The sequence below is a fragment of the Cervus canadensis genome, chromosome 7 (assembly GCF_019320065.1).
Source record: "Cervus canadensis isolate Bull #8, Minnesota chromosome 7, ASM1932006v1, whole genome shotgun sequence".
Taxonomy (NCBI): domain Eukaryota; kingdom Metazoa; phylum Chordata; class Mammalia; order Artiodactyla; family Cervidae; genus Cervus; species Cervus canadensis.
This window is the reverse complement of record NC_057392.1, coordinates 69188198-69215999: the sequence shown is the minus strand read 5'-3', so window position 1 is coordinate 69215999 and position 27802 is coordinate 69188198. Positions and strand designations below refer to the sequence as shown.

General features: G+C 37.8%; 1 protein-coding gene across 1 annotated transcript in view; it reads right to left on the bottom strand.

Moving 5' to 3' along the window:
* SPATA16 (spermatogenesis associated 16) overlaps nucleotides 1–27285 on the bottom strand; it is a 257934-nt gene extending 230649 nt beyond the window's left edge. The window contains exons 1-2 of the mRNA XM_043474134.1: nucleotides 26976–27285; nucleotides 3636–4253 (exon numbers count right to left, since the gene is read on the bottom strand). Coding sequence (XP_043330069.1) covers nucleotides 3636–4157 — 522 coding nt within the window. The 5' untranslated portion in view covers nucleotides 4158–4253; nucleotides 26976–27285. The remainder of the gene's footprint in view (nucleotides 1–3635; nucleotides 4254–26975) is intronic.
* Between the last annotated feature and the right edge of the window lie 517 nt (nucleotides 27286–27802).

Genomic DNA, 27802 nt, shown 5'->3' with positions numbered 1-27802 from the left:
TTAGCAAAACCCTTAAGGTGTTTGCTAATAATTATTCTTTTCCTATGAAAGTTCGACTAGAAAATTTATGAATTAATCTCTTCTAACTTTTTATTGACGGCCAAGAAGTTCACTGGATGGTTGTATAGCATCCCCGACTCAATGGACATGGATTTTTGCAAACTCCAGGAGACAGTGAAGGACAGGAAAGCCTGGCGTGCTGCAGTCTGTGTGCTGTGCTTAGCACTGCAGTCTACAGGGTCACAAAGCGTTGGACACAACTTAGCAACTGAACAACAAGCAATTTATTGGAAATAGTGTGTATTGCCTAATGTGCCTCATTGGCCCATGAGGCCAATGTCTTTATTTTTTTAATAGAATCTGTAACATTTTAATAGAAGGTGAATTTATATGATTGTTCTTTAAAAATTATAGGTAATAGCATCTAGGCATAAAACTGTGAATTCACATGAATGTATCCTTTTTAAAAATCTTTCAGTTTATACCTTTTGCCCATCTGGTGTGTTTTCTGCTGTGATTTCAAACACAGGAGCAAATGATGACTGATTTTAGCAAAGATTGAGAGTTAGTCACAGAATTAGTTTCATCAAGCACATTTAAATAAATGCCTCCTATGTTCTGAAATCCTAAAAGATTAAAGTTGGCTGCTTTTTGGAAGCTAAACTGTTATCTTCTGAATCACTGCATATCATTTTATCTTATTCATTATAAAATGCCATGAATTTACTTGTCTAGTTACCATGTTATAAAAACAAAAGGAGTTAAGACTTTGTCAAGAGCACAGAGAAACTAACACAGAAGTAGAACATTCCTGATGGATTTATTAGATGAGTTGGAAATTACTCTATTAATAGTCACAAATTTCTAGTGCCTTTCCCCAGTTTTTACTTTTTCTTTTCATGGTCTTACCTTTAACCACAAGCAGCCTTCTGTGTATTTCTACAGCCTGACTCTGTACCTGTACCACTCAGTTGCCAAGCATTTTGTATACCTCACAGTGCCCGCCGCCCCCCCCCCCCCCATATAATAATCACTCACAGGAGAGTTGCTAGTTATCCTTCAATAGCCATGTCCAGTCTTCCCTTCTTTATCAGTAATAGGACCCCTGAATGTTAGGGCCATTGGGAATCAAAACGGTACTTCTCAGCATTTCTTGTAGGTCTGTGCAGCCACATGACCAAATTTGGGTCAATATAAAAAAAATGGAAATGGTATGTGCAACTTCCCTTGAAGTGTGCTTAGAAGGACACAATGTGACTCCTTCCTTCCTTTTGCCCTTTCCTGGCTGGTTAGAAGGTGGGCATGATAAAACCAACAGGAGCTGTCATTTTGGATCCTGAGGTCACAGCCACGTCTTTAGGAACAAAATAGAATCTAGTACCTGACGACCATACTGTACCAGTCCTTGACTACCTAACATTTATGTGAAAACAAACAACAACTCTCTTGCTTTGGACACAGGTATTTTGGGTTTTTGTCATTTGCAGCCAAATGTAATTCTGACTTCACACACTGAAATATTCATTGATGCATCTATCTTTCAGGTGTGATCCTTATCATTATGCCTTGGTCTCTGACATTCATCCTATCTCAGTCATGGTAGGACCTAAGGAAAAGCAACAGATGCATGAAGTAATACCTGAGAACACTCAGTATGGAAGCAATTAAATTCAATAGAAGTTAAATTCAGGAGAGGAGAGTTAAAAAGGTGAAATATCTTTCCTATTCCTAGTAACTGTGGTTTATTAAGAGACATTCTAGGTAAGATTTCAAAAGTTAACTCCCAGGATAATTAGACAAAAGCTAGGCCAGATGTCTAAGCTAAGTTTTGGTCTCAAAATAATTACCTTTGTTAATTACCAGTAATTAGTGTCAGCATCGAACACTTCCCTAAAAATCCTTGAGAGAGGGGGAGGTAGAGGGGAAAAAGAGAGAGACAGAGGGCAAGGCAGAGACAGAGGATATGCACAACAGAGTCAAAACACTTAAGCATATTCCAGTACAATTACACATCTTGGGGTCATTAAAACCTGACTCAAATTTTACAATTTTGAACACTGGGATTTATGGGGAAAAAATGGATATTTTCTTCTAGTTAATGCAAATACCTTTTGCTTCTCTAACTAGACTTAATTTGAAGTTTATGTTCTTTCTTGTTTTATGCCTTTTATCCCCCATTGCCAAAATTATTCTTTTCCTTTATCTGGAAAGGAAAAAATTACACCTTTAACCCTGTAATAATAGAATTACATCTTTAAGCCTGTCCTTCCCCCTAAAAAATTTTCAGCTGAAAATAGTCCTAGCAGAAGTGCCCATGGTTCTTCCTGGAGTCTACACTTAGCTTCCTTTCCACAGTCAATAGCTTCTGGTCTTTAGCTGAAAGAACAGCAGAGGGTTCTCAGTGCTTTGAAAATAATTTGGGGGCACTTTTTACATAGTTCAAAAGTTTACATACTGTATCACTCTTCACTTGTGTAAATGACCCTTAATTTATAGATGCATCTGTTTGTATGCTACCTCATCACTTCATGTCTCTTTGGGCCTTCTTTTTTGTGCCTACGTTTTCTTTTTCAATATTTAGGGGCACATTTTCTTGTATTGTTCATTAATAACTCATTGTAGATGTAGTCACTTTTAACCTTTGACTAAGTGTGGAAGTAACACTTTACTCTTTAAATCTTCATCACAAAATCTCACATTTGACTCCTGCACATGGCCCTGGTTCCATGGTGGAATAGTCATGCCTTAAAACCATTTTCATTTAGCTATTTACTGGTTTGTCTCCCTCACAGACTGTTAGAGGGAAGCTACCATGTCTTAACTCATTTTTTATATCTCCAGTGGCCACCAGGCATATATAAAATGCATTGAAAAAAAATTTTTTTAATTAATATGCAGTCACCAATATTGCCAAGCCAATGGGAGTTCTGGCTGCACACTTTGGTCCTTTTATAAGTTCAGTGAGTCACAAGATGGTGCATTTCTTCCTGTGACCTTTTTTTGTGTTTTATTCTTACATCTATTTTAGCCCATGGGTTAAATCTTTATGCCAAAATATTGATCAACTTACCTGCTTACAGAGAGAAAAATAATTATTCATAAAGCTCACTAGCAGGGGAAGGGAAGTGAAGTTTGATGGTAAGGTGAAATGGTGTTATTTTGTTTTTAATCAGTATTATGCATAAATTATCAGCCCATGCTAAAAGTAAGATGGTTATGTTTAATCATGAAGACTACATATCAAAAGGGGATAATATGTATACTCATTAACTGCCTATTTCTAGGGAATCTATATTCTACCCACTACTACTGTATTGAAACTTTAAGGCTTTTATAGGTGTACACTGAAATTGCAAAACCAACTGCATTTTAATATATGTTACCATTTCACTGCAGTGTTAGTTAGGGAAAAAGCATGAAATATGCTTTTGGGCTGATTTCTATATGTCAAGTACACACAGGCATATTAATTTGCAGGCACATTGTATTGGTATAAACTGAGGACTGAAAAGTCCTGATATTCAATATTTTCATACTGTATTTTCATTACAGTATGATCAGAGGGGCTCACAGTAATCACAACTTTCCCTTTCACAGCTTACTGTCACCAATCTATGTTTTCTCTTACCCCATACCTCCAGTGCTGTTCTGAACTGTCCTGCTGCCACGGCATATTTCTTCTGTCTATAGCAAGAACTGGCATCCTTTAAGGCTACCTGAAGCCATTTGTCAATCTGAGGCAGAACGCTGAAATCAGGTCCATGCAAAGGGTCCACTATTTCAGCAGCTCGGCATGTTGGCCGATTCCCAGCGGACGGGTCGCACTCTACAAACTCATAGCTCACGTTCTCTTCATCAACGTAGACCAACTTCACCTCCACATCCATGACATTCTTTAAGGGGATATGAGGCAGGGGCATGGTGATCAACAGACTGTCAAGTTCTATTATCTTTGCCTCTTTCTTTCCAGCCGGCTTTTCGTCACCTTCTGCCTTCCGTTTAAAGGCCACTTTCTCTAAATCATTGCTTTGTTTTTCTTTGAGACACTTTGCCATTTTTATTCTTTCAACTGTGATTTCTACCTGTTTGTCTCCACAGCTTTTCTTAATCTCTTGTGGCATTTCCACGGTGCTGGGTGGGTTTGCTAAAGTGGACATTTTGTTGCTTGTGTTTATCTTTGGAACAAGACCCTATTTATTGTATTCTCCAAGCTCCTACTGCTTCCTGAATCCACTGATTGCCCCTTAAAACACCTGTAAGGGGGTGAGAATAAGAAAAACAATTAAAACAAAATTTTGAAATTCCAATGGTTTTAGTCAGACTATAGTTAGACTCATTGAAGATGCTGTTTGATTCATTGTAGGTATTTATCACCTTAAACTAAAACTGTATAGACATCATCTGCTGACTGTTTTACTAGAGAAGTATATGTTTCAGTCTCAAAATTCCCCAAGAATTTGTTGAAAACCCATTTAGACAATGTCTTTAAAAATAATCATCTATAGCTGAACAACACTGAAGGAATACTTTTATGGGGTCCTCAAACTCATTGAATAGGAAAACCTTATACATAACCACTAAGACCTAAAAAAAAAAAATCTATCTTGATCTTAATTTCCTCAGGAAGGCAGGTGGTCTAGAACTCATTATAAAATATACTGCTAACCTGCATAATAGACTTGGGAGTCTAAAGAAACCACAGCTGCCCCCTCTGAAAGGCTTCCAGAAATGTTATGAGCACAACGTTTCCTCAGTTTGTTTCTCCTCTTATTAATGGGAATCTCAAATTTAAACAGCTTTAAAGGTAACTATTATTTGGCATGGACTTGAAAGCAGAAGAACATGGCGTTCACCCTATCTTTAAAAGGAGCCGCAGATTGAACTTGAGTCTATTGTATTCATATTTTGGTAGCAATGGTATCAGTATCATAGTATATGAAGATGAGATATTTTCTTAAGTTACAGAGGTTCAAAAAATATAACTAACAGTTATTTGATTCAAAGATTTCTGATACTATTTCTGCTTCTAGATTAGTTTCAAAATATAAAATGTGTTAAACTAGTAATGGTATAGTTTGGTTGGTATCTATTTTTAAGACTCTTTCACCTATTGTATCCTGTTCTGGAAATAATTCTGTAGTATAAATAGGAATAAGGAACAAATTTTTCAAGGAAACTAAGGGACAGAAATATTAAGTTGCTTTATATGAGTCATGCTGTTGGTCATTAGGAGAACCTGGATCGCTATTTCCTGCCTGGGACTTCCAGTCACTAACTCCTGGTCTGGAGTACTTCCTCTAAGGCATGCTGTTGTTTAGGATACCTAATAGGAGACTTAGAACACAAAGAGAAGAGAAAATGTAAGAAAGAAGAGCCAAGTATGATAAGATAATAATGAAATAAAAGCTAACATTCTTGCTTCTTTTCAACTACTACAGGGTCATTGCCTGACTCAAGATAAAGTCTTGACTAGCTTCTCAAGTCTTATGATTTTGTTAATCATAAGATGTTGATTGATGTTGATTATTTTCATTTGTTTGCTTGAAAGACAGATATGCCCCAGAAAACCTTTAAAATGATCCTGAACTTTGATAACAGTAATTCTTGGAAAAGTGTAGGAAGATACAAAACTGTATATATGACTGTAACCTTTGAGGCACTTTCCTCCTCCCTACCACACTGAACTTGGGTCATCAGAAATGGTTCAGGTCAAATGTGGACACATCAAAACATCTACTGTGATGATCCAAATTATCTTATAGGAAAGATTGGATTTCAAGTAATTCCAATACCCGCTCTCTTGAATGTTAATTTGCAGAAGTTAAACACTAGAAAAATATTTCCCCAGTGATTTGTACTGATGTATTAGTACATTGTGTCTATGTGGGAGAAAACACCTAAAAGATTAAAAATTTTGCCAGTCTGTGTTATACTCAGTATTGAAGGAGATGGTTATGGCTGGGCATCATTCAACCCATCATCACAGTGTTACTGCATTCAGTAAAGGCCCTGTTTTCTTTTCCTCTCTTGATTTCATTGTTGGTATCCAGTATATCTTTTGAACCACTAATGTGGCTACTCAGGGTAGCGAGGGAAAAACTCTTTACCATCACTCTATCTTTATTTGCTCTTTTATGCCACATATGCTTTGGTTTGAGAAAAGTTAGCTTCAGTCCTTGAATTAAGATCTCCAGTGGATGAAGACTCAAGATATACATCTGTACCAACAAGCTTCTTTCAGTAGTAAAGCTATAGAAATGGAAGTAGCAAAACTCCAATGCCATACATACATTATATGATTTTTTAAGGGCTTTATAAAAATTTGAGTAAGATTTATATACCACAAGGTGGCTAAGTTCCAAACAGCTTGTTTCTTACCAATACTATAGAAATTATATTTGTGTTCCTCTCTTGTCCAGTACTATCTGCAAAGCAAAAGAGATGTGATGTCCTTAAAACTTGTTTAAAGCTCAAAATACCTGATTTTAAGGCTCTCTGATTCATATTCATTCTTACAATCAGCTTCAAATATATAAAGAGGAAATATGGGCTATTTCAAATTTTAAGCTATTTAAAAATGTTCATAGTATCTCCTGGGTATCTTTTCTAAACTCTCTCTACTTCAAGCATAGTAGCTAAAATATGTGAGATTATCTGTAGTTGGTTGTGGCTAGTAATTTTTAGTGTCTACAGCAGCATTACCCATCTCTTCTGCATTTATTTCACCTCTTGAATACATAAACTTATCTTTACAACCACTTCTTATAGAAGATAACTGTTCTCTCTTTCTCCCTCCTTCCCTCTCTCCCTCCACCTCTTTTCCTTCAAATCCCCCTGCCCCAGTCTTCCTGTCAGTTGTCTGCATCGCCAATCCAACTATGTAACTTTTTACTTTGCAAGAAAGTTTGATTGTTTTTTCAAGAAACAGGCTTCTGAGTATTTCCTCATCGGTCCTTAAATGTCTCTATAAAGATCACAGTTTTGTTCTTCAATGCAGTTTTTTACAACAACAACAGACAGAAAGAAAGAAAAGAAAGTGAAGTCACTCAGTTGCGTCCGACTCTTTGTGACCCCATGCACTGTAGCCTACCAGGCTCCTTCGTCCACGGAATTTTCCAGGCAAGAGTACTGGAGTGGGCTGCCATTTCCTTCTCCAGGGGATCTTCCCAACCCAGGGATCGAACCCCAGGTCTCCTGCATTGCAGGAAGATGCTTTACCATCTGAGCCACCAGGGAAGCCCCAAACAACAACAGAGGAGGAAGAAATGTACATGGCATATACAGCAATCAGAAGGAAAATATGTGTGACATTTTCAAACATCTGGAAGAGTAAACATCCCAAATTTGCCCAAGAAACACATAATTCAGGTCCCCACAAAAACCAAGAATAAATATCCTAATGTCTAAAAGTGACCTTTTGTCAGGCTGAAAAAGTATGGCCAAACCCAACCAATATTTTTCAGTGTTGTTCTAAATCAGGTGACTTCAGCTTCAGATTTAGAGCCGATTCTTTATAAAAATTGTTGCATGTCTACAAAAGTGTTATGAAACTGTTCACTTACAGCTTTTCTTTTTTTTTTTAAATATACAACACCATTTAAATAATCTGGAATTTAAGGCCTTTTACCAGCTAGCTCAATGTGTGTTACCAGACTTATTTAGCACACCTTCTGCAAACTGCTCTGTAGTCAAGCTGAACTTCTTGTTACTTCCAAAAAAGATACTTGTTTTCAGTCTCTCTGCTAAGAATTTTCCATTTCCCTGTTCTTGTCTCATTCTACCTGTCCAAACCTAGCCAGAAGTTTTCCATCCCTCCCTCCTCAGGGTAACAACAGCATTTACAGTCCTATTTTCTACATTATGGTTATATGTGAATGACTTACTTCTTCCACCAAGCCCCCTAAAAATAGAAATGTGCTTATCTTGACATTAGTTCAGTGCTTTTCATAGAGCAGGCATTCAACAGATGTTGAGCAGTATGGATTCTGTGAATCAAAGACTAATTTAAAAATTTTAAGGGAAATAAATTAGATTTTTTTAAAGGTTTGGTTTAGCTTTCTAAGAGTTGTTTCTGAGGTGGTTTTGCTAGATTTTGTTTGGTTTTGTTTTAAATTTGGTCCTGGGTAAAGTACATTTTCTTCTTTGATAGTTCAAGTGAATCATCTACCAACTAGATTTAAACTATCAACCTCTTCAGGTTTTTTTTTAGTACTCAAGTTGATTAACATGACATTAGTCAGTGTTCCTAAGGCACTGAGTTACATTTCAATCATTATTTCAATAAAAATACATTTAGAGAAAACTATTAGATAATCATTATGTATATCAAAGAAGTATTCACTGATAACATTCTGTAAAAATGCCCATTCTTTCATTTAGAAGACTGTAAAATTGATTTCCTCATAGAGGCCATGTCTTAAAAAAAATCTCCAGCAAATATTGATATGAAACAGAACAATCTTGAAGGTTTTATAATAAATGCAGGTACTAGAAACAAAGGTTAATGTTCAATCATTTCCAGAGGGTAACCGTTGAAAATTTATTCGGTGGATTTTCAACACATTTATTTTTTCTGAGAGCATTTAATTAAGCATTCTGTTTTATGTGGGAGATTCTATCACTTCATGGATACAATCAATGGTTTACATGGCTGTTAGTATGACAAATTATTTATTAGCATTTTGATTGAAATCAGCAGCTTAAACACGGGCAATTCAGAAAAAGAGAATACTTAAAAATTTGCTCTCTGAAACATTCAACATCACAGTTGCTATGGTTTTCTTTCTTTAAAAAAAAGAGAAAGGATCTAATTTTAACTTGCTGTTAAATGTAAGAGAGACATTATAAGGAAAAGCATCTTGCCTGTTAGTCCACTAGTACACCTTGATATTTTAAAAAGCACACTACAGAATATTTCTTTGATTCAATAATAATCTATTGGACACCTACCAAGAGAAATGTACCATGCTATGTGTTATAAAGGAAACCAAGGATGACCAAGACAGGATTCTTGGCATTCTAGAACTCATAACTGGGGGTGAGGGTGTAGGATGGAGGGAGGGATGTATAGGTAAATAACTTTATATAGAGCAGACATTGTCTAACAAGACTGTGATGTGCTGAAGGGGCAAGAATGCATCACAATCCCCCCCCCCTTTTTTTAACTTTTATTTTGTATTGGAGTATGTGCACTCTAAGTCATTTCAGTCCTGTCCAGCTCTTTGCGATCCTATGGACTAGAGCCCACCAGGCTCTGGGATTCTCCAGGCAAGAATGGAGTGGGTTGCCATGCCCTCCTCCAGGGAATCTTCCCGACCCAGGGATTGAACCCATGTCTCCTGTGTCTCCTGCATTGGCAGGCAGGTTCTGAACCACTAGCACACCTGGGAAGCTGATTAACAATGTGATAGTTTCAGATGGGACAGTGAAGGGACTCAGCCATATATATATGTGTATCCTTTCTCCCCCAAACTCCCCTCCCATCCAGGCTGCCACATAACATTGAGAAGAGTCTAATCCTGATATTTAGTGCCTTCAGAGTCTGGAACCTAATAGGTCCTCAGTATTTGTCACTGAAAGGAGCGCATGGGTGAGGTGAGCAGTATGGTAGCAATAATGAACATGCTTCTGTGGGAACAGGAGACATGCAGTTGAGGAGATTTGGTTTTGGAAAAGGCAGAATGAGAGGTGTTCCTATATAGGCAATTTTTCTTCTCTTTTAGCCAAGTAATCTTAAGGAATAGTTCACCATTAATCGGGAGGGAGAATGAATTGGGCTCACAATGCTTATTAAGAAACACAAAATAAAACATACTGTGTAGTGTTATCTGAATAATAATAGCACCCAACAGTTATTCCCAGTGTACAAGCTTATCTCACTGGATTATTCCATTTGTTTCTCACAACTTTTTTGCATAAATATTATTACCCTTATTTTACTAATGAGGAAAGCAAGTGATTAAACAACTTGAGGGATCACCAAGATAATTTAGACCTATAACTTAAACTTGGGACATTTGATGTCAAATTCCATGACTTTTGAACCATAGAATAATAAATTCCTCCTCATTTCACCACCATTGATTGGGATTTATACTTTCTCTACTTTAAAAAACATTTTTTTCAAAACTGAGTAACAGGGTGTTCAATTTTACCACTGTTTTCTTGGGTGGACTTTCTATTAAATGGAAAAAGAATTAATTGCCAATTTATGGCTAACAAGTATATGAAGCAGATTTGTTGAGAGAGGCATTAGACATTTTTAATAAGATCATTAGTTGCAAGGATACGTATGATCCTGTTATATTCCAGAAGTCATTAAATTCTGAAAAAATAATGTGGGCACTACACTTCCATATGAGTGGGGGATTCCAGACTTTAAATTGACAAACCATTTGCTGGTCACAGAGTCACCAAATGGTAATAATGGCCTCAAAGCAACTATGCTTCTTTGTACCTGGTACATTGTGAACATTTGCTGTGTTGCATCAGAGAGCATTGAAAGGTGCCTTCATTGTTCATGGCATTACAGTGGAGAGAGCATTCAGTTTGGAGTTGCACAAAAACTTTGAATTCTAGATATATTATTTATAGACTGTGTGTTCTAGGAGAAATTATCCAACCTCTCTAAACATTATTTTCCTCTTCCAGAAATGGGGATGATTGGATACAGGAGAATCATGTGAGAATCAAATGAGATAATTGATGTAATGGCACCTAAGAGAAGAAGTGAGGTAATTCCACATGGGGCCTCCTTGAACATGCCTCCACTCTTTCAAAGATTAAACACTTCTGTCTCAATCCTGTGTCTCTAAACCTCTCAACCACTGTGCTTCTGCAATTGTCACTTCCTCTCTTGCTTAATCCATTAATGTCCACACAGATCTAGCAACACTTTAAGGAAAAGCAAACAAACTTTCTTGCCTCCACACCTCCTTCCTGCTGCCATCCCATACTGCTGCTCCCCTCCGCTGCAACAGGACTGAAAAGAGCTTTTTATATTCTCTGTCTCCACTTTTTCATCACATATTTTCTTCCCCAATCCAATCTCTGCAGACTTCACTCTTTCCTACTCCATTAAGATTGCCCTGACAAAGGTCATCAGTGGCTTTCACGTTGCTGAGTATCTCATCTGCCAGACCTCTTGGCAGTACTCTTAACTGGTGACACTCTCATTAGTGGAACATCATCTTCTCCCCTTCTACAGCACCTTGCAGTTCTTATTTTCCTATTACTTCACTGACCACTCATTCTTGATCTCCTAGGCTGGCCCTTCCTCTTCTGTTACACCCGATAGCTGGGGCTGCTTTTTTTCTCCATCTGCATTGTCTGGTTAGGTGATCTTGTCCAATCCTGTTGCTTCAAATACCATCAAAAGCCCAAAACAAGTCTCTTAAATCTCATCTTCAGTTACCCATCACCCAATCTTCCCCATTCCAGTATAAGCCGCCATATCCATTGGCTAGAGCAGAACCTTATGAGTTTTCTTTCCTTCCTTTCTTTTACTTAGCTTCATTTTCCAATCCATCATGAGGTCCTACTGACTTTCTTTCAAAGGTCCACCTCTATCCATACCCATGATGATACTTTCCAACCCCATAATTTCTTGCCTAGATTACTGAAATTGTTTTCTCGCACACAGGCGCTAAGTCATCCTTCTAAATGAAAATCAGGTCCCACCATGTTCTTGCTTTAAATCTTTAAATGGCTGCCCACAACACCTAGAATAGAATAAAAACCTCTTATACCTGAAAATTCGTCATGCATTTCCTGCTTTGTCTACTTTGTTTCAGCCACTTGGCTTTTATTTTGTTCTGCTATTTTAACAAGTTCATTCCCACCTTGGAGCCTTTGCACTAGTTGGTCTATGAGTGTTCTCTTCATTGTGTTTTTCACATTATTCAGATTATAGCTTAAATGTCTGTTCCCAAAGAAATCTTCTCTAATTAAAGTAACTCCCCCGGTCATATTGGAGAATCCCATGCAGAGAACCTGGCAGTCTACGGTCCTTAGGGTTGCAAAGAGTCAGACACGATTAGGTGACTTAGCCTAGTCTAGCCCAGTCATATATCTTTTAAATCTCACTATACCACTTATCACAGTTATATTTACTCATATATATTAGTATATGTATATGTTTCATTTAAATCTCCCTTTTCACACCAGAATATAAGCTCCCTGAGAGAATGAACCTTGTATGCCTAATTCACTGCTACATATTCAGAGCCTGACACAGAGTACACAATAAATATTTGTTACTGGACAAACAGATGATTGTATCTTATTGTACATTTATTGACAAATTCATAGTTATGTTCTTTTTTTCCTGCTGTACCATATTACAGAAGCTTAGACAGTTAGTTGAAAGTCAGGTGGCGTTAGTGGTAAAGAGCCCACCTGCCAATGCAGGAGATACAAGAGTTGCAGGTTTGATCCCTGGGTTGGGAAGATCCCCTGGAGGAGGGGATGGCAGTACCCTTGCCTCCAGTATTCTTGCCTGCAGAATCCCATGGACGGAGGAGCCTGGCAGGCTATAGTCCAGGGGGGTCACAAGGAGTTGGACACAACTGAAGCGACTTCACGTGCAGGCCCCTAAATATAAGCTAGCTTTAACAAATTGACTTCACTATGGAGAGTTTCTCTAGACACTGTGGCATCCTGGTTCTTTCTTTTCTTTTTCTTCTATTTTTATTGCTTTTTTCTCTAAGTCAACAATATTTATGATGTGCCCACCCTGGTCTCTTTTATTTTAGTCTTTGTTAGGGGATAAATAATTTCCCTGGTTCTTTGTTGACATGAAGTGTGGCTCATTCAGAACCAAAAGCATCAGAAAAATCAGACCTTTTGGGGGAAGTCATAATGATACAACTTGCTATCTTTACAAGTGTGATCCATGAGAACACAACTGTACTTCTCTAAGATCCTTAATCTAACTTGATTGTAAAAAAAAAAAAATAACTCGTTTGGTGTGGGAGGAATATGAGGTTAAGGCAGTCATGCTTCAACGTACTTCAGAGACCTTAGGCTACATTTCTTCTTGAAGCATAAATACAATCAGCCTGCCAAATTCATTGGCATCCTGAGAGAAAGTTCTCTTTCTTTGCAAACATTGCTCTGTCCTTCTGTAAAAGTAATCCAAGTTTCTATTTACTTAAGAGGCTGATACTATACAGATGTATAAAGAAAAAATAAATTTTCCCCTAACTTTGGCCAACTCTTTAATTCTGTTGCTATGCTGCTTACTTCTTAAGACTTTCACATTTTATTTCTTAAACTATAACTCAGAATTGTAGAAGGGTGGAGATGGAGAGGCTTCCCAATATATTCTCATCTGATGAAAACAATGAAATCTCATGCAGCTGAAATGACCTGCTCATGGTCACTCAGCAAATCAGTGCTTTCAACCATAGCTTGCAACTCTCAGGGTTCTTTCTACCTCACTCCACTGCCTCCACCATAATACACAAGGTAAATGGTTATCCCAGTTGCAATTTCCAAATGAAGAAACATATATTGAACAGTTTAGTGCTTTGTTTGCAGAAAGTCACACAATTAATGAACAGTAACCACAAAGATTTCTTGTCCTTTGACTTACCCTTTAAACTGTTCTCAAACATGTTTTAAAGTTACATCCACCCAGAGGTGACAAATGTATTTTTTAAACGAACCCATTAACTTGTTTGAAAATGATTGTAAATTTATAGATAAGTTGTAAGGATAATATCGAGAATACTCAATTGCCCTTAACTCAGATTTACCAATTTTAAACATTTTGCCCACATTTATAATTCCAATGTGTGTGTGTGTATGTGTGTGTGTAGTGTAGACAGCTATAGAGAAACACATTCATGTATGTAAATGTATATTATTCATTTTTTTCAGAGTAATTTATGAGGAGGTTGCATGCATCATGTCTCATTACCCTTTGTTACTTTGGTGCATATTTCTTAGAATCAAGGATATTTCACTTATGTAACACAATATAGTTATGAAATCCAGGATTGTTAACATTGATACTATGCTGTTGTTTAATCTATAGTCCCTATTTCCGTTTTGTCAACTGTCTTCATGACATCCTTTTTAGTACTATTTCCTTCAGTATAAGATCGAGTCCAGGGTGATATATTGCATATAGTTGTCACATCTCTTTAGTCTTACTCTGAACCAGTTCCCTTAGCCTTTCTTTGTTGTCCAAAGTGTTGGCATTTTTTTAAGAGTAAGAACCAGCAATTCAGTAGACTCTGCCTTGATTCGGTAGATACTTCTGCATATTTAGAATTGGGTTAAACATCCCCAGTAAGATTATATCACACACTGATGTGTCTTCTTTCTCAGGGCCCCACATTTGAAATCACACGATGCACTTGTCTTTCTTTGGTGATGCAATTTTTTAAAAAGTTTTAAAAGTTAATCTATTTACTATTTTTGGCTGCACTTGGTCTTCACGGCTGTGCATGGGCTTTCTCTAGTTGTGGTGAGTGGGCATTACTCTTTGCTGTGGTGCACAAGCTTCTCATTGTGGCATCTTCTCTTATTGCAGACCATGGTCTGTAGGGCGTGCAAGTTTCAGTAGCTGTGGCGTGAGGGCTCTAGAGTGCAGGGTCAGCATTGTGGTGCGTGGCATGGGCTTAGTTTTCCAACAGGAAACCAGGGATGGAAACCGCGTCTCCTGCATTGGCAGGTGGATGACTTCTTAACCACTGGATCACCAGGGAAGTCCAGTGATGAAAATTTTAATCACCTGGCCAAGTTGTTCTCTAGTTTCTCCAGAGAAAGATTTCACTGTTGCAACTTACAGTCTGTGCGGAGATACTTAAAACCTGCAGTTTTTGTGTTCTTCATCAAACTGCCTCTCTTGATATAGCATCCATTGATGATTCTTGTGTGCATGAATCTTAGCTGTGATGATGGCTACATGGTGATTTTTCCCTTCACAATTCACACTATTATTAGAATGCTCAGACAGAGGGTTGGTCACCACTGAAGTATCTGATACAAACATGTGTAGTCCGTGATTTTTGACAAAGTAAATCCTATAGTTTCAAGAAACAATAATTAAGTAAAACTGTACTAAAATGTTTAATTTTAAATAATAGACACTGCATTATTTTAAAACAAATGTTTTTAAACATGAAAAATGATTTTTTTTTTTTTTAGAAATGGAGAGGAATCATAGGATACATCTACTCCAATTTCTATATTTTAGAGATGAGGGCCAGAGAGGGCACAGCCCTGTTTAGTGGTAACAGCAGGACTTGAAATTGGTCTAAAGGCTCTGATTCTAGGTTCCATCACAGCCACATTATTTTTAATTTTTATATCCTACTGGACTATAGTTGATTTACAATGTTGTGTTGATCTCAGGTGTACCTCACGTTACTTTCAACATAATCAAAACTTGTTTGTTAAAAACACAGTGTACTCAGCTGGAAGCAAAAAGACTCGTGGCGTAAAGTAGACAATGTAAGAGTGGGATACACTAATGATATCTAAAAATCTACCTTAAGAATTCCATTCATTCAGCAATCATTCATGATTGACTAAGCAACACCCGGTGTCATGACCTGGGTCAGCACTGGGATGCAATGCTGAAGCAGAGATTGCCTCCATGCTCAAGGAGTTTACGGTTGAATGGGAGATCGCACATTAATATGCATCATAATCTTCTGAGGCCTCTTAGGTTCCAGGTCCAACAAATTTTGGTTTACTGGGTCAGCAGTGATCTTAGGAGTCTTCATGTTTGATAAGCAGAGGAGGGCTGTACTAGAAATACAAGATGTCCAAAGTGTTTAAGTGGTTACAGTATATGCACCACCTCCTGACTCTCCCACTCCAACTCCCTACCACTCCAAATTAAAAGTGTGAAGAGAAACAATACCAAACTATTAAATACATTTTTTAAATGTTCAACAAGTTTCAGTGTTATGATCATTACTTTTTTGAAATATTAAAACATGCTAGATTTTCCTAGAAAATTATTTTTTTTGGTAATGCTACTTTGCAGGTGCTGTGTGCATGTCCAATTTCAGTCTACTCCAGTGGAGTCTGATACAGGTGGCTGGGTGACCATGCTGGCATTGAGCCAGCACATTTCTATGCTGGATGTGGATGCAGTTAAATTGGTACTTGGGCTGGCACTGATGAAGCAGTCTGACAGGAAGACAGTATGCTTTAGGTATTTATGCTTAAGAAACATTTGAAGGTCTATATGCTTACCTTCCTGAGAGAAGCTTATATGGATGGATTATTGTTAGGCATTCATTACATTGATTAGTCAACAAACACTTCTTGAATTCCTACTAAGTGAAAATACTGGGCTCTTTCCTGGGTGGATAATTCAGTTCAGTTCAGTTCAGTCGCTCAGTCGTGTCTGACTCTTTGCGACCCCATGAACCACAGCACGCCAGGCCTCCCTGTCCATTACCAACTCCTGGAGTCCACCCAAACCCATGTCCATTGCATTGGTGATGCCATCCAACCATCTCATCCTCTGTCACCTTCTCCTCCTGCCTCCAATCCCTCCCAGCATCAGGGTCTTTCCCAATGAGTCAGCTCTTCACATCAGTGGCCAAAGTATTAGAGTTTCAGCTTCAACATCAGTCCTTCCAATGAACACCCAGGACTGATCTCCTTTAGGATGGACTGGTTGGATCTCCTTGCAGTCCAAGGGACTTTCAAGAGTCTTCTCCAACACCACAGTTCAAAAGCATCAATTCTTCAGCGCTCAGCTTTCTTTATAGTCCAACTCTCACATCCATACATGACCACTAGAAAAACCATAGCCTTGACTAGATGGACCTTTGTTGACAAAATAATGTCTCTGCTTTTTAATATGCTGTCTAGGTTGGTCATAACTTTCCTTCCAAGTAGTAAGCATCTTTTAATTTCATGCCTGCAGTCACCATCTGCAGTGATTTTGGAGCCCAGAAAAATAAAGTCAGCCACTGTTTCCACTGTTTCCCCATCTATTTGCTGTGAAGTGATGGGACCAGATGCCATTATCTTAGTTTTCTGAATGTTGAGCTTTAAGCCAACTTTTTCACTCTCCTCTTTCACTTTCATCAAGAGGCTTTTTAGTTTCTCCTCCCTCTCTGCCATTAGGGTGGTGTCATCTGCATATCTGAGGTTATTGATATTTCTCCCAGCAATCTTGATTCCAACTTGTGCTTCATCCAGCCCAGTGTTTCTCATGATGTACTCTGCATATAAGTTAAATAAGCAGGGTGACAATACACATCCTTGAGGTACTCCTTTTCCTATTTGGAACCAGTCTGTTGTTCCATGTCCAGTTCTAACTGTTGCTTCCTGACCTGCATACAGGTTTCTCAAGAGGCAAGTCAGGTGGTCTGGTATTCCCATCTCTTTCAGAATTTTCCACAGTTTATTGTGATCCACACAGTCAAAGGCTTTGGCATAGTCAATAAAGCAGAAATACATGTTTTTTCTGGAACTCTCTCACTTTTTCTATGATCCAGCAGATGTTGGCAATTTGATCTCTGGTTCCTCTGCCTTTTCTAAAACCAGCTTGAACATCTGGAAGTTCATGGTTCATGTGTATTGTTGAAGCCTGGTTTGGAGAATTTTGAGCATTACTTTACCAGCATGTGAGATGAGTGCAATTGTGTGGTAGTTTGAGTATTCTTTGGCATTGCCTTTCTTTGGGACTGGAATGAAAACTGACCTTTTGCAGTCCTGTGGCCACTGCTGAGTTTTCCAAATTTGCTGGCATTGTGAGTGAAGCACTTTCACAGCATCATCTTTCAGGATTTGAAATAGCTCAACTGGAATTCCATCACCTCCACTAGCTTTGTTCGTAGTGATGCTTCCTAAGGCCCACCTGACTTCACATTCGAGGATGTCTGGCTCTAGGTGAGGGATCACACCATCATGATTATCTGGGTCATGAAGATCTTTTTTGTACAATTCTTCTGTATATTCTTGCCACCTCTTCTTAATATCTTCTGCTTCTGTTAGGTCCCTACCATTTCTGTCCTTTATTGAGCCCATCTTTGCATAAAATGTTCCCTTGGGATCTCTAATTTTCTTGAAGAGATCTCTAGTCTTTCCTATTCTATTGTTTTCCTCTATTTCTTTGCACTGATCGCTGAGGAAGGCTTTCTTATCTCTCCTTGCTATTCTTTGGAACTCTGGTATATCTCTCAAATGGGTATATCTTTCCTTTTCTCCTTTGCTTTTTGCTTCCATTCTTTTCACAGCTATTTATAAGGCCTCCTCGGACAGCCATTTTGCTTTTTTGCATTTCTTTTTCTTGGGTATGGTCTTGATGCCTGTCTTCTGTACAGTGTCATGAACCTCCATACATAGTTCATCAGGCTCTCTGTCTATCAGATCTAGTCCCTCAAATCTATTTCTCACTTCCACTGTATATTCATAAGGGATTTGATAAGTCATAAGGGTGGATTGTAAAGATGAATAAAATGGGTTGTTCTTCATAGGAGCTTGGAAGTAAGAGTTCAAAGCTGCTAACTTCTTCGATAGTGTGTTCCAAGCTCAATAAGTCAAAATAGCGTAGGAGACAGGACCTGTGTTTTAGACTTGAGATCTGAGCTCAAATCATAAATCTTTCTTTTTTGCTGAAGAAACTTTCACTAAGTTACTTTAGTTTGATGGATCTTGGTTTTTTCATCCAATTCATTCCTTATAGGGATTAACAAAAAGCAATGTTTTTTAGAAACCGATTCATCATCTGGCATTTAATCTGTTCTCCACAAACAGTAGCTATTATAGTTTTAAACATAGCACATATATATTATATCATGAACAAATTATAAACATAATATTTATAAAACATACTAATAATGTTTAACAGTTGATGCTTTGGTTTACATTGTGAAACTTTGTTTACAGATGTGCACACACATCATTTTTCTTCTTCAGTTTCAACAAGTTGGCAACTAATATTTACATAAAAATTGAATCTCAGGATATTTATTCCCTGTGGATTTTGTGTCCTGGAGAGCAACTGGTAAAATGAGAGAACATCCATCACAAGCAGGATAGCTAATCTACTTTCATTGTAATCATATATAACCAGTCAAATAGTGCATGATCCATAAAATGGGTGCACCGTGGGTAATGCATGAATAATTAATATCTGCCGCTCTTACCTCACAAGGAGAACCTGAGGCATGAATATGAGACTGCTCCTAAATTATTTTCCCTGAGGTTGAACTGGATATTTATTTTCACCTAAGATAATCATAAATCTCTGTAAACTGTTTTTTGGAGTAGAGTGGAAACAGGTGGAGAGTGAACACAGAAATCTCCTAATCTCAAAACATGTTATATAATAGAACTATGACTATTGCCAATTTAATATTTTCTAATACATTTACAGTATTTTTAGCTTAGTAATCCCTAAATTGTCTTTTCCTTTGGAGAGTGAAGAATAAAAAGTTATTTTTAACACTTGAGAAACTATTGCATTAGATTTTTTGTATGATTGGCCTAAGGATTAATGGTACAATGCTATATGTACTTCCTATAGACCCTGGCATAGAAGAGAGAGAGGGAGGTTAGAAAATGAACTGTTTATCTGCCTTCCTATGCATGCCAACCCATTTTACATCATAAATATATCTGAGCCAACTAGTAGAGTTTACCTGATTCTTTGCAAGAGTTCTAGTTTGATACTTTACTAAAGTATGAAGTGGCTTCCCTGGTGGCTTAGCGGTAAAGAATCTGCCTGCAAGCAAGATATGTGGGTTTGATCCCTGGGCCAGGAAGATCCTCTGGAGAAGGAAATGGCAACCTATTCCAGTATTCTTGCCTGGGAAATCCCATGGACAGAGGAGCCTGGAGAGCTGCAGTTCATGGGGCCGCAAAAGAGTCGAACATGACTGAACAGCTAAACAACAAGTATGAAGTACTTTCAGATGGAACTACTTAGATCTTGTATATATTCATTTAAGCTATTTTTGCACAAATGACCCATTTAATTTGACTTCATTGCTCCCCTTCTTGAAGCCAGTATGCTCAGTTTACAGACCTGTGAACTACTCACTGTTAGTGCTTCCCCGTGAAACATACAAAGCAACAAGCATCATGTATTCTCCCCAGCACCCCTCTGCCTCTGGCTCAGGTTGCCCAGGCACATATCCTCTCTTACCTCTGTCCCCAGGTTAGAAGCACTTAGCCTCATTTCCAGGCATAGGCAGCTTCCCTCTACCCTCCTCTGGGATATATAAAGAGGGTAAATGAGCAAAGAGAGCCCCCTGGGCCTCTCTTCTCATCTACTTACACTGTCCCTTCTTCACCCATCAAAAATAAGTAAAGAAAAAGAAGAATTGAATTTCTTACTTGTATAGTTTTTAGTATTATTACTTGAAGGTTTCTTCTTAACTTTTTATAGTATAAATTATGATACTTATTTTGCAGAAATGCATTTGTCTATGAGAAATTAATTTTGGAATTGATAGAAGATATCAAATAGTTTACAGATACATTTTTTTATTTGTTCAATCATGTTTCAGTTACATTTAATGAAGATTTACAGGTTTACAGAGTTGTGTGATATTTAAAAACTGACTGTATATTAATCACTAATATTTTCCCAGTCGATCCCAGAAAAAGAGAACCATGAAACCAAAAAACTTTAAGGAAAGTTCTGATGTATATCAAACTTAAAAAAAAAGTGATACTTTAAAATTACTATTTTGACAATTTGAACCGAGACAAAATATATCATTCAAATTATTCAGTTACATAATAACTTCTGCATTATGGGTGGGATGGACTTGTTGGTAGCAGACAGAATTTCTGCTGAGACTAAGTGAAAAAGCAGAATTAAATACCAAATCATCAGTTTGAGTGTACTGGAGAGATGGGAGGCAGTGAAAAAATAGATAGGGTACAACTTCTTCATGAAAATGAGCTGACTTTTACAGCCATTTTTATCTGGGAGACATTTGCCAATTTGGTACGGGGAGGGGAGAGGCAAGATATTAAAGACCTAAGTAGAAGGCCTCTCAAAAGCAATGCAAAGTTCTGACAGTCTTGTGAGACCTGCAGGAGAAATGGCCTTAAAGAAACATCAGATATACAGCTGGAAACTCTTGAGAAGCTAGAGATAAACTATTTTCAGGCCTGCAGCCCAGCCTCAACATATAGCAGTTCCTGATTAAATTAAGATGAACAACTGTGTTGTCTGCTTAGTGAAGGCAGGGAGGAATCCATTATAGAGGATGATACGTCATGTGAATCTTCTACAGCCTCCTATACAAAATATTCAACACTGAATACAAAATTACTAAGTGTGGCCCCCAAATACCAAGAAAAAAAATAAAAAATCACAAGGAAAAATAGACAATAGAAACACACCTGCAGGTGATCGAGATATAAGAGTTAGCCAGGAACTTAACATATCTCTAATATGTTCAAGGCAATAGAGGTAAGATTTTCCTAAACACGTGCTCTCTTCTCCCCCACCTACAGTCTCTGCATTGTTTGAAAATATAAGTTATAAGTCATGGAAATAATTTGACGGTAAATCAGATGTTTTTCTATAGAACTCACCAGGAGGGCAAAATCACACAAATGAAATGCAGTTCATGTGAGTGGCTTGTAAATTATTAGTCTGTGTGTATGTTGGGTAGAGTGAAGAGAGAGAAGAAATTCTCTGCCTGTGTTTCTGAAGGCCCTGAGGAGCCTGAACAAATAGCAGTGGGCATGAAAAAGTTGCTTGCTCTCATTATAAACAATTTTTAAAGTTTAGCTGTGGTAAGGGGAAAAAAAATCCCCCCAGGCTTGATTTTTTTATGACTTAATCTCCCTGCAGCTGTAGATATATTAATTAGTAAATATGATGACCTGATGATTAGATCAGTGACCTCAGAATCAACCATACTTTAGTCACACTCAATCCTAAGAAAAAGGTGGAAAGAAGGCTCTATCAATAGAGGCCAGGGAGGACCAGAATGGTACTGATACAAGGTCCCTTCCCATTTTGATTGCTATGATGATGAGTTTCTTCCTCTGTCCTCTTAAGGGTAACTACTTGAGTTGGAGAAATAGGCATGAAAAAGAACCTGAGCTTCAATTTTATTAAATATTTACTCAAAGAGGCTATTTTAAATCATTACTGAGTTATCTCTGATTGGTATGTACAAACAGTCCCTCTCTGCATTCTCACATTCTAACTTTAAAAGAAAAGAGGCCTCAAGAGCTCACTCCAGAATTCTGCTACAAAAATTCATGGAATCAACTTTCCTCAGCCTTCACTTTAAAACATCTATACCAGCATAGGGCAACATCTCCTGGTATGCACGTCCCAAAGTGAAGAGGCATTCTCAAGCCAGGAGGAAGAGATGAGGCAGGCTCTTGAGGAACATTTTAAAACTACATTTTCCTCCCTGCCCATAATCCAGCCCCATCTCATTATTCTTGTGAGTATATTGTAGATATGAAAGATTTGGAATAATGAAAAATATTGAGAATTAGGTAGATGGAGTGATAAATGGAAAACACTGGTAGTCACCTACTACTGGAAGATAAGACCAAAACCAGACGACCAGTTTCATGTGGGTACTGGTTGAACAAATTCTGTGACACGGGCGGAGTAACATGCAGGCCCATGAAAGGCAGAATCTCTGGGAGAAAAATGGAAATAGATGGAAACTGTGTGAGAAGATAGAGCTTCTATGAATTGTAGATCATACTTCCTTTTCTGTATTCATGGAATTGACCAATGAGAGCATGGGCAACATTTGAAGGAATCTGTACATAGTCATGTTGCAATGTTTAAATGAATAGATGCTGTGATTTGTAATGTATAGACTCTCATGTTTAACATGATGTTTTCTCTTCACTGTGAACTACATTAGTGAATATAAAATATGGGGGGATTAACTGAGGTCTGAACTTTTGAGAGTCTTTAATTAAACTTTGTCCCCAGTACTTAAGAAGATTGAGATGCCATCTATGCCTACATTATCCTCATCATCTGAGCAGGAATCACATAGATGCTCAAAACACACACTTCCCTAAAGTAGAAGAGACATGTTACATTTGGGAATATATGCTGAGGGCTGATTGTGGAGGCCATGGTAGTATTGCATTCTTTTTTTCCTACAACTTAAACCTAGGTTTCCAAATGTCTATTGAACAGGGGTGTGAAGTGGTAGCCATAGTTTTGCTCCTTACACCTTCGTTAAAACTTCACAAACTTGAGCTGATTTCTAACAAGTTAAATGCAGTATTTTTGGAAGAGGATGGTGACAATACAGTGTCTTCTCAAACTATAACTTAGGTGATCTTTAGAGACAGCATTGAATTCTTCTGCTTGAGTTATGCTGGCTAATAGGAATTTAAGTGATAACTGGTAGGAGAGCACTGAAGCATTCATGCATGTGAAATCAGATGAACAACCAGAATTGGAATTTCCTAAGGAAAGTTATTCTAGCGGAGAAACACAGGCCCAGGTTGAGTGCCAATAACTTTTAAACTAACATGTGCAACTATCATCCTAATAAGTAACAGCTAAAGGCGCCTGAAGAAAAGCAAGACCAATATTTTCAATTACATTTTAAAAACAATAGCTCAGAGTTATAGACAAGTTCCTTTCTCTGTTAAAGGGAATTTAATCTGTCTTAACTTTGACTCCATGTATTAATACTTACTCTTGAAAAGTACATATAAAACTTAAGTAAATCTCAAATAAATTGTATTATTTATATTAATCTTATTTATCAATAAGATTTAATTTATTAATGATTTACTCTTATATAATATTATAGTTTAATAAATATTATTTAAGTAAACAGAATGACTAATTCATCTACAAAAAGAAACTGAAATCAAGAACTTCTGGTTTCTACTGGTAATTTTTATTTCTATTCAGTGATAATACTAGTCTGAAATATTCCCCTTTAAATGATCTACTCAACACCATATCAATTCTCCACCTGTCATTCAGGTGGAGACTGCATTCTAGACTGCAATGTGACTTCAGCTTCAACTTCTCAGGGTTAAAGGATACATTCTAATGCTTATCCTGCATAAAATCAGCTCAGTTACCTTTCAAAGTTGCCTAAAATTTGTGAAATATTAGTGATTCAAATATATGAATCCTCAAAGTTTCATAATAGACATACTTAGGTGTATATAGATCTATATCAAATCTTATAGTATGTAAATGAACTTACCCCTTCAGGTTTTCTAAAATGTAGAGGTAAAGCTGAATCTTTGCCATCATAGTTATTTTTCCCATCCCATGGAGTATTTGGAATGATTTTTGATATCAGTAATGGCCATTGTGCTCTCAGTTTCCTAATTTACAAAATAAGGTTAATGATAATATCTAGCTCATGGTTGTTGTAAAGAGTAATAAAAGGTTTCCTGGTAAATAGTAAGTGCTTGAAAAATGCTGTTATTCTATTGCTCTCATCATTTTTTATTGTTATTATTGCTCATCGATTGAAAAAAATTAGACAGTTAGGAAAATGGTCTTTCTATTGGACCCCTCACTCATGCTTATTCACCTTGTATATTTTGAAATCTAGCCAGAGCTATGATAAGTTATAGTCTCTACTTCAGTGATCTTTAAACTAGACTGCTGTAATATTTTATTTTATTAACATCCCTGAAAAAACTCAACAAGGCTCTTCATGGGAGCAAAATGTTACAATTTGAATGTCACATTCCAGGAAGATGACTCAATATATTTTATACTGCTGCTGCTGCTAAGTCGCTTCAGTTGTGTCCGACTCTGTGCGACCCCATAGACGGCAGCCCACCAGGCTCCTCTGTCCCTGGGATTCTCCAGGCAAGAATATTGGAGTGGATTGCCATTTCCTTCTCCAATGCATGCATGCATGCTAAGTCGCTTCAGTTGTGTTGACTCTGTGACCCCATGGACGGCAGCCCACCAGGCTCCTCTGTCCACAGGATTCTCCAGGTAAGAATACCAGAGGGGTTGCCATTTCCTTCTCCAATATTTTATACTAGTTGAGAGATAATAATCTGGGCTCCCTGATGCAAAAGGATTTAAAAGCCCTTGAGCATTTGGTGTTTGTATGGCTTTTGTTACCATAGCCCTCCATGGTTTGGCTACCTATTCATCTATTTTCAACTGATACAACACATAAAACAAAGAAAAAGAAATTGCAGTCAAATTCTGTGTGGAGATTTGTGGTTCTAGTCATTGTGTGTCTTAATTAGAAAAAACTGTCCTGCTGTTAGGAAGAAACTATGGATTTATGCCTGGAGACCTTTTTAAGATCCTGTATATAACAATGATTATTCATGTTCATTTGTTGTTTTCCTTTAGGTTGTGATTAATTTCCAACATACTGGTTTCACTGCTCAAAAGATGAACAACTTTATGAATTTAGGTCAGATACTGTAACAAGTAGTTATTTTCCATTTAAAACTGTGGCAAAGAAAAAGAAGAGGGTATTTTTCCTGAATGGCCTTTAAAATTATTTCTCTTTGGGAAATATCTTTGAAAATGACCAAATTGGAAGTTGTAGCTATTTGGTTATAATAACACTGATGAGTAACAGGTTGAACAAGGTTGAAAAGGTACTTCACTGAAAAGTCCACTTTGGGAACAAAGAAAAATCTCAGTTCTACCTTGATTATGCACTTGTATTACACACCATGGCAACTCACCAGTTTAGGTGCACTTGAAAAATAGGCTGAAAAATTAAAAACCTCTTTGAAATACTACAAAACATGGTCTTGCCTCCAGTCATATCCCTGTCTCCCATATCAGAATCAATATTTCATTCCTTATTCAAATCAGGACAGTGAAGAAAAACGATATGCTGTATGCAGAGTTAGGTGATTAGAAGGATTCCAGCCTCTCTCTGGCTTCCGGTGCATTTTTTTCTCTTCTACCTTTATAGTTCCCTTGACAAAAAAATTCTTGAGCTTTTGTTGGACATGAAGGGGAAAAAAAAAAAACTCTAAAATATTATTATTGAGTCCTAATTTATTTTTCCATTTGGAGGAAAACAGTCCATCCAATCTGCAATAATATTTAAAAGATAGCATCTCTGTGGCACCCAAGGTCTCACTGGTGAAATCTGAAAAGATCCAAAGCCCCTTTGTGTGTATAATAACATCATTAGCACATTAAATTTAATAATAGGGGATTAAAAAATAGTTATCATTACAAATAAGTTTTTATGCATTAATTTAAAACTAGTGGCTTATTAAACATGGCAAACATTTTGTTGGTGTTCCAAAAAGATTCTTATTGACACCTGTAAATAAATATTTTCTAGACAAGTGCTGTGAAAAGCAAACTTTAAACAAGGTTGACACTTTTTCAATGTTCATGCTGAATCACCTTTGAATGGCAGATTGTTAAGATATTCACTCATTCAACCATTCTTTCCCTCTCTCATACACCAGCTATCTCAGAGCACACATTTTATACCAGGTATGATGTTAGAGTACTCAGATGAAGACATGGTCTGTGCCTTAGAGAAAGAGAGCGCTCAGAGTGTCTCTACCTAAAACCATACTCAGTGATATTGGACGCCTTTGTTTCCTCAGTAATATCATGAGTTAGGGAGACAACAACCTATAATAAAATCTGAACTCTGAAATAGTGATCCTCTTTCGCTTGACAAGAGATAAATAACCTCATATCATACACTTTATCAAGGAATACAGGTTAGGATAAAACAAAATAAAAAGTAAAAGTCTGTTATTCATAAACCAAGTAAGATCTTGGTCTGTTCTTTCTCGTCAGATGTGACAGGGTGTGCCGCGAAGAGGACAGGGACCCAGTTTGGAATTCCTTGTCTTTAACTGCCTGCAGGCAATGATTTCTTGGCTACTTATTACAGTTATCAGTAGAAAACGTTCCTCGTTCGAAGGGTGAGAAGGATGAAAAGAGCTCCTACTTTCCCCAACTTCCTCAAGCTTCCTCCTGAAGGCCCCCTTCCTCCCCAGCCAGCCTGGGAAGCTGAAAAGTTTTAACTGCGCAGAGCTAAATCTTCTCCTACCTAGGCAGTTGTGGCTCAACCCCGCACGGGCGGGAAGAAGCTCTGGACTCCTCCCAGCTGCCGCATCTGGCCACACCCGAGTCCAAACGTCCGGATCTGAGGCCACGTTGGTCAGTGTGCTCGCGGAAGCCCAGGTTTGAAACGTCACATTCCGCGAGGCCACGCCCCTCTGCCCGTAGCCACGCCTCTGCCCGTGGCCCCGCCCACACGCCCTGCCCTTCAGTTCAGTTCAGTCGTTCAGTCATGTCTGACTCTTCGCGACTCCATGAATCGCAGCATGCCAGGCCTCCCTGTCCATCATCAACTCCCGGACTTTACTCAAACTCATGTCCATCCAGTCGGTGATGCCATCCAGCCATCTCATCTTCTGTCATCCCCTTCTCCTCCTGCCCTCAATCCCTCCCAGCATCAGAGTCTTTTCCCATGAGTCAACTCTTCGCATGAGGTGGCCAAAGTATTGGAGTTTCAGCTTCAGCATCAGTCCTTCCAATGAACACCCAGGACTGATCTCCTTTAGGATGGACTGATTTGATCTCCTTGCAGTCCAAGGGGCTCTCAAGAGTCTTCTCCAACACCACAGTTCAAAAGCATCAATTTTTCCGCGCTCAGCTTTCTTCACAGTCCAACTCTCACATCCATACATGACCACTGGCTGCTGTCGTTTTTTCCAACTGTAAAAAAAAGTTTATATCTCCTCCCTTCAGATTCTAAAAGTATTTGAGGTTTTTGTATTTCCATACAAATTGTGAAATTGTTTGTTCTAGTTCTATGAAAAATACCGTTAGTAGCTTGATAGGTATTGCATTGAATAAAGTAATGTGATTGTT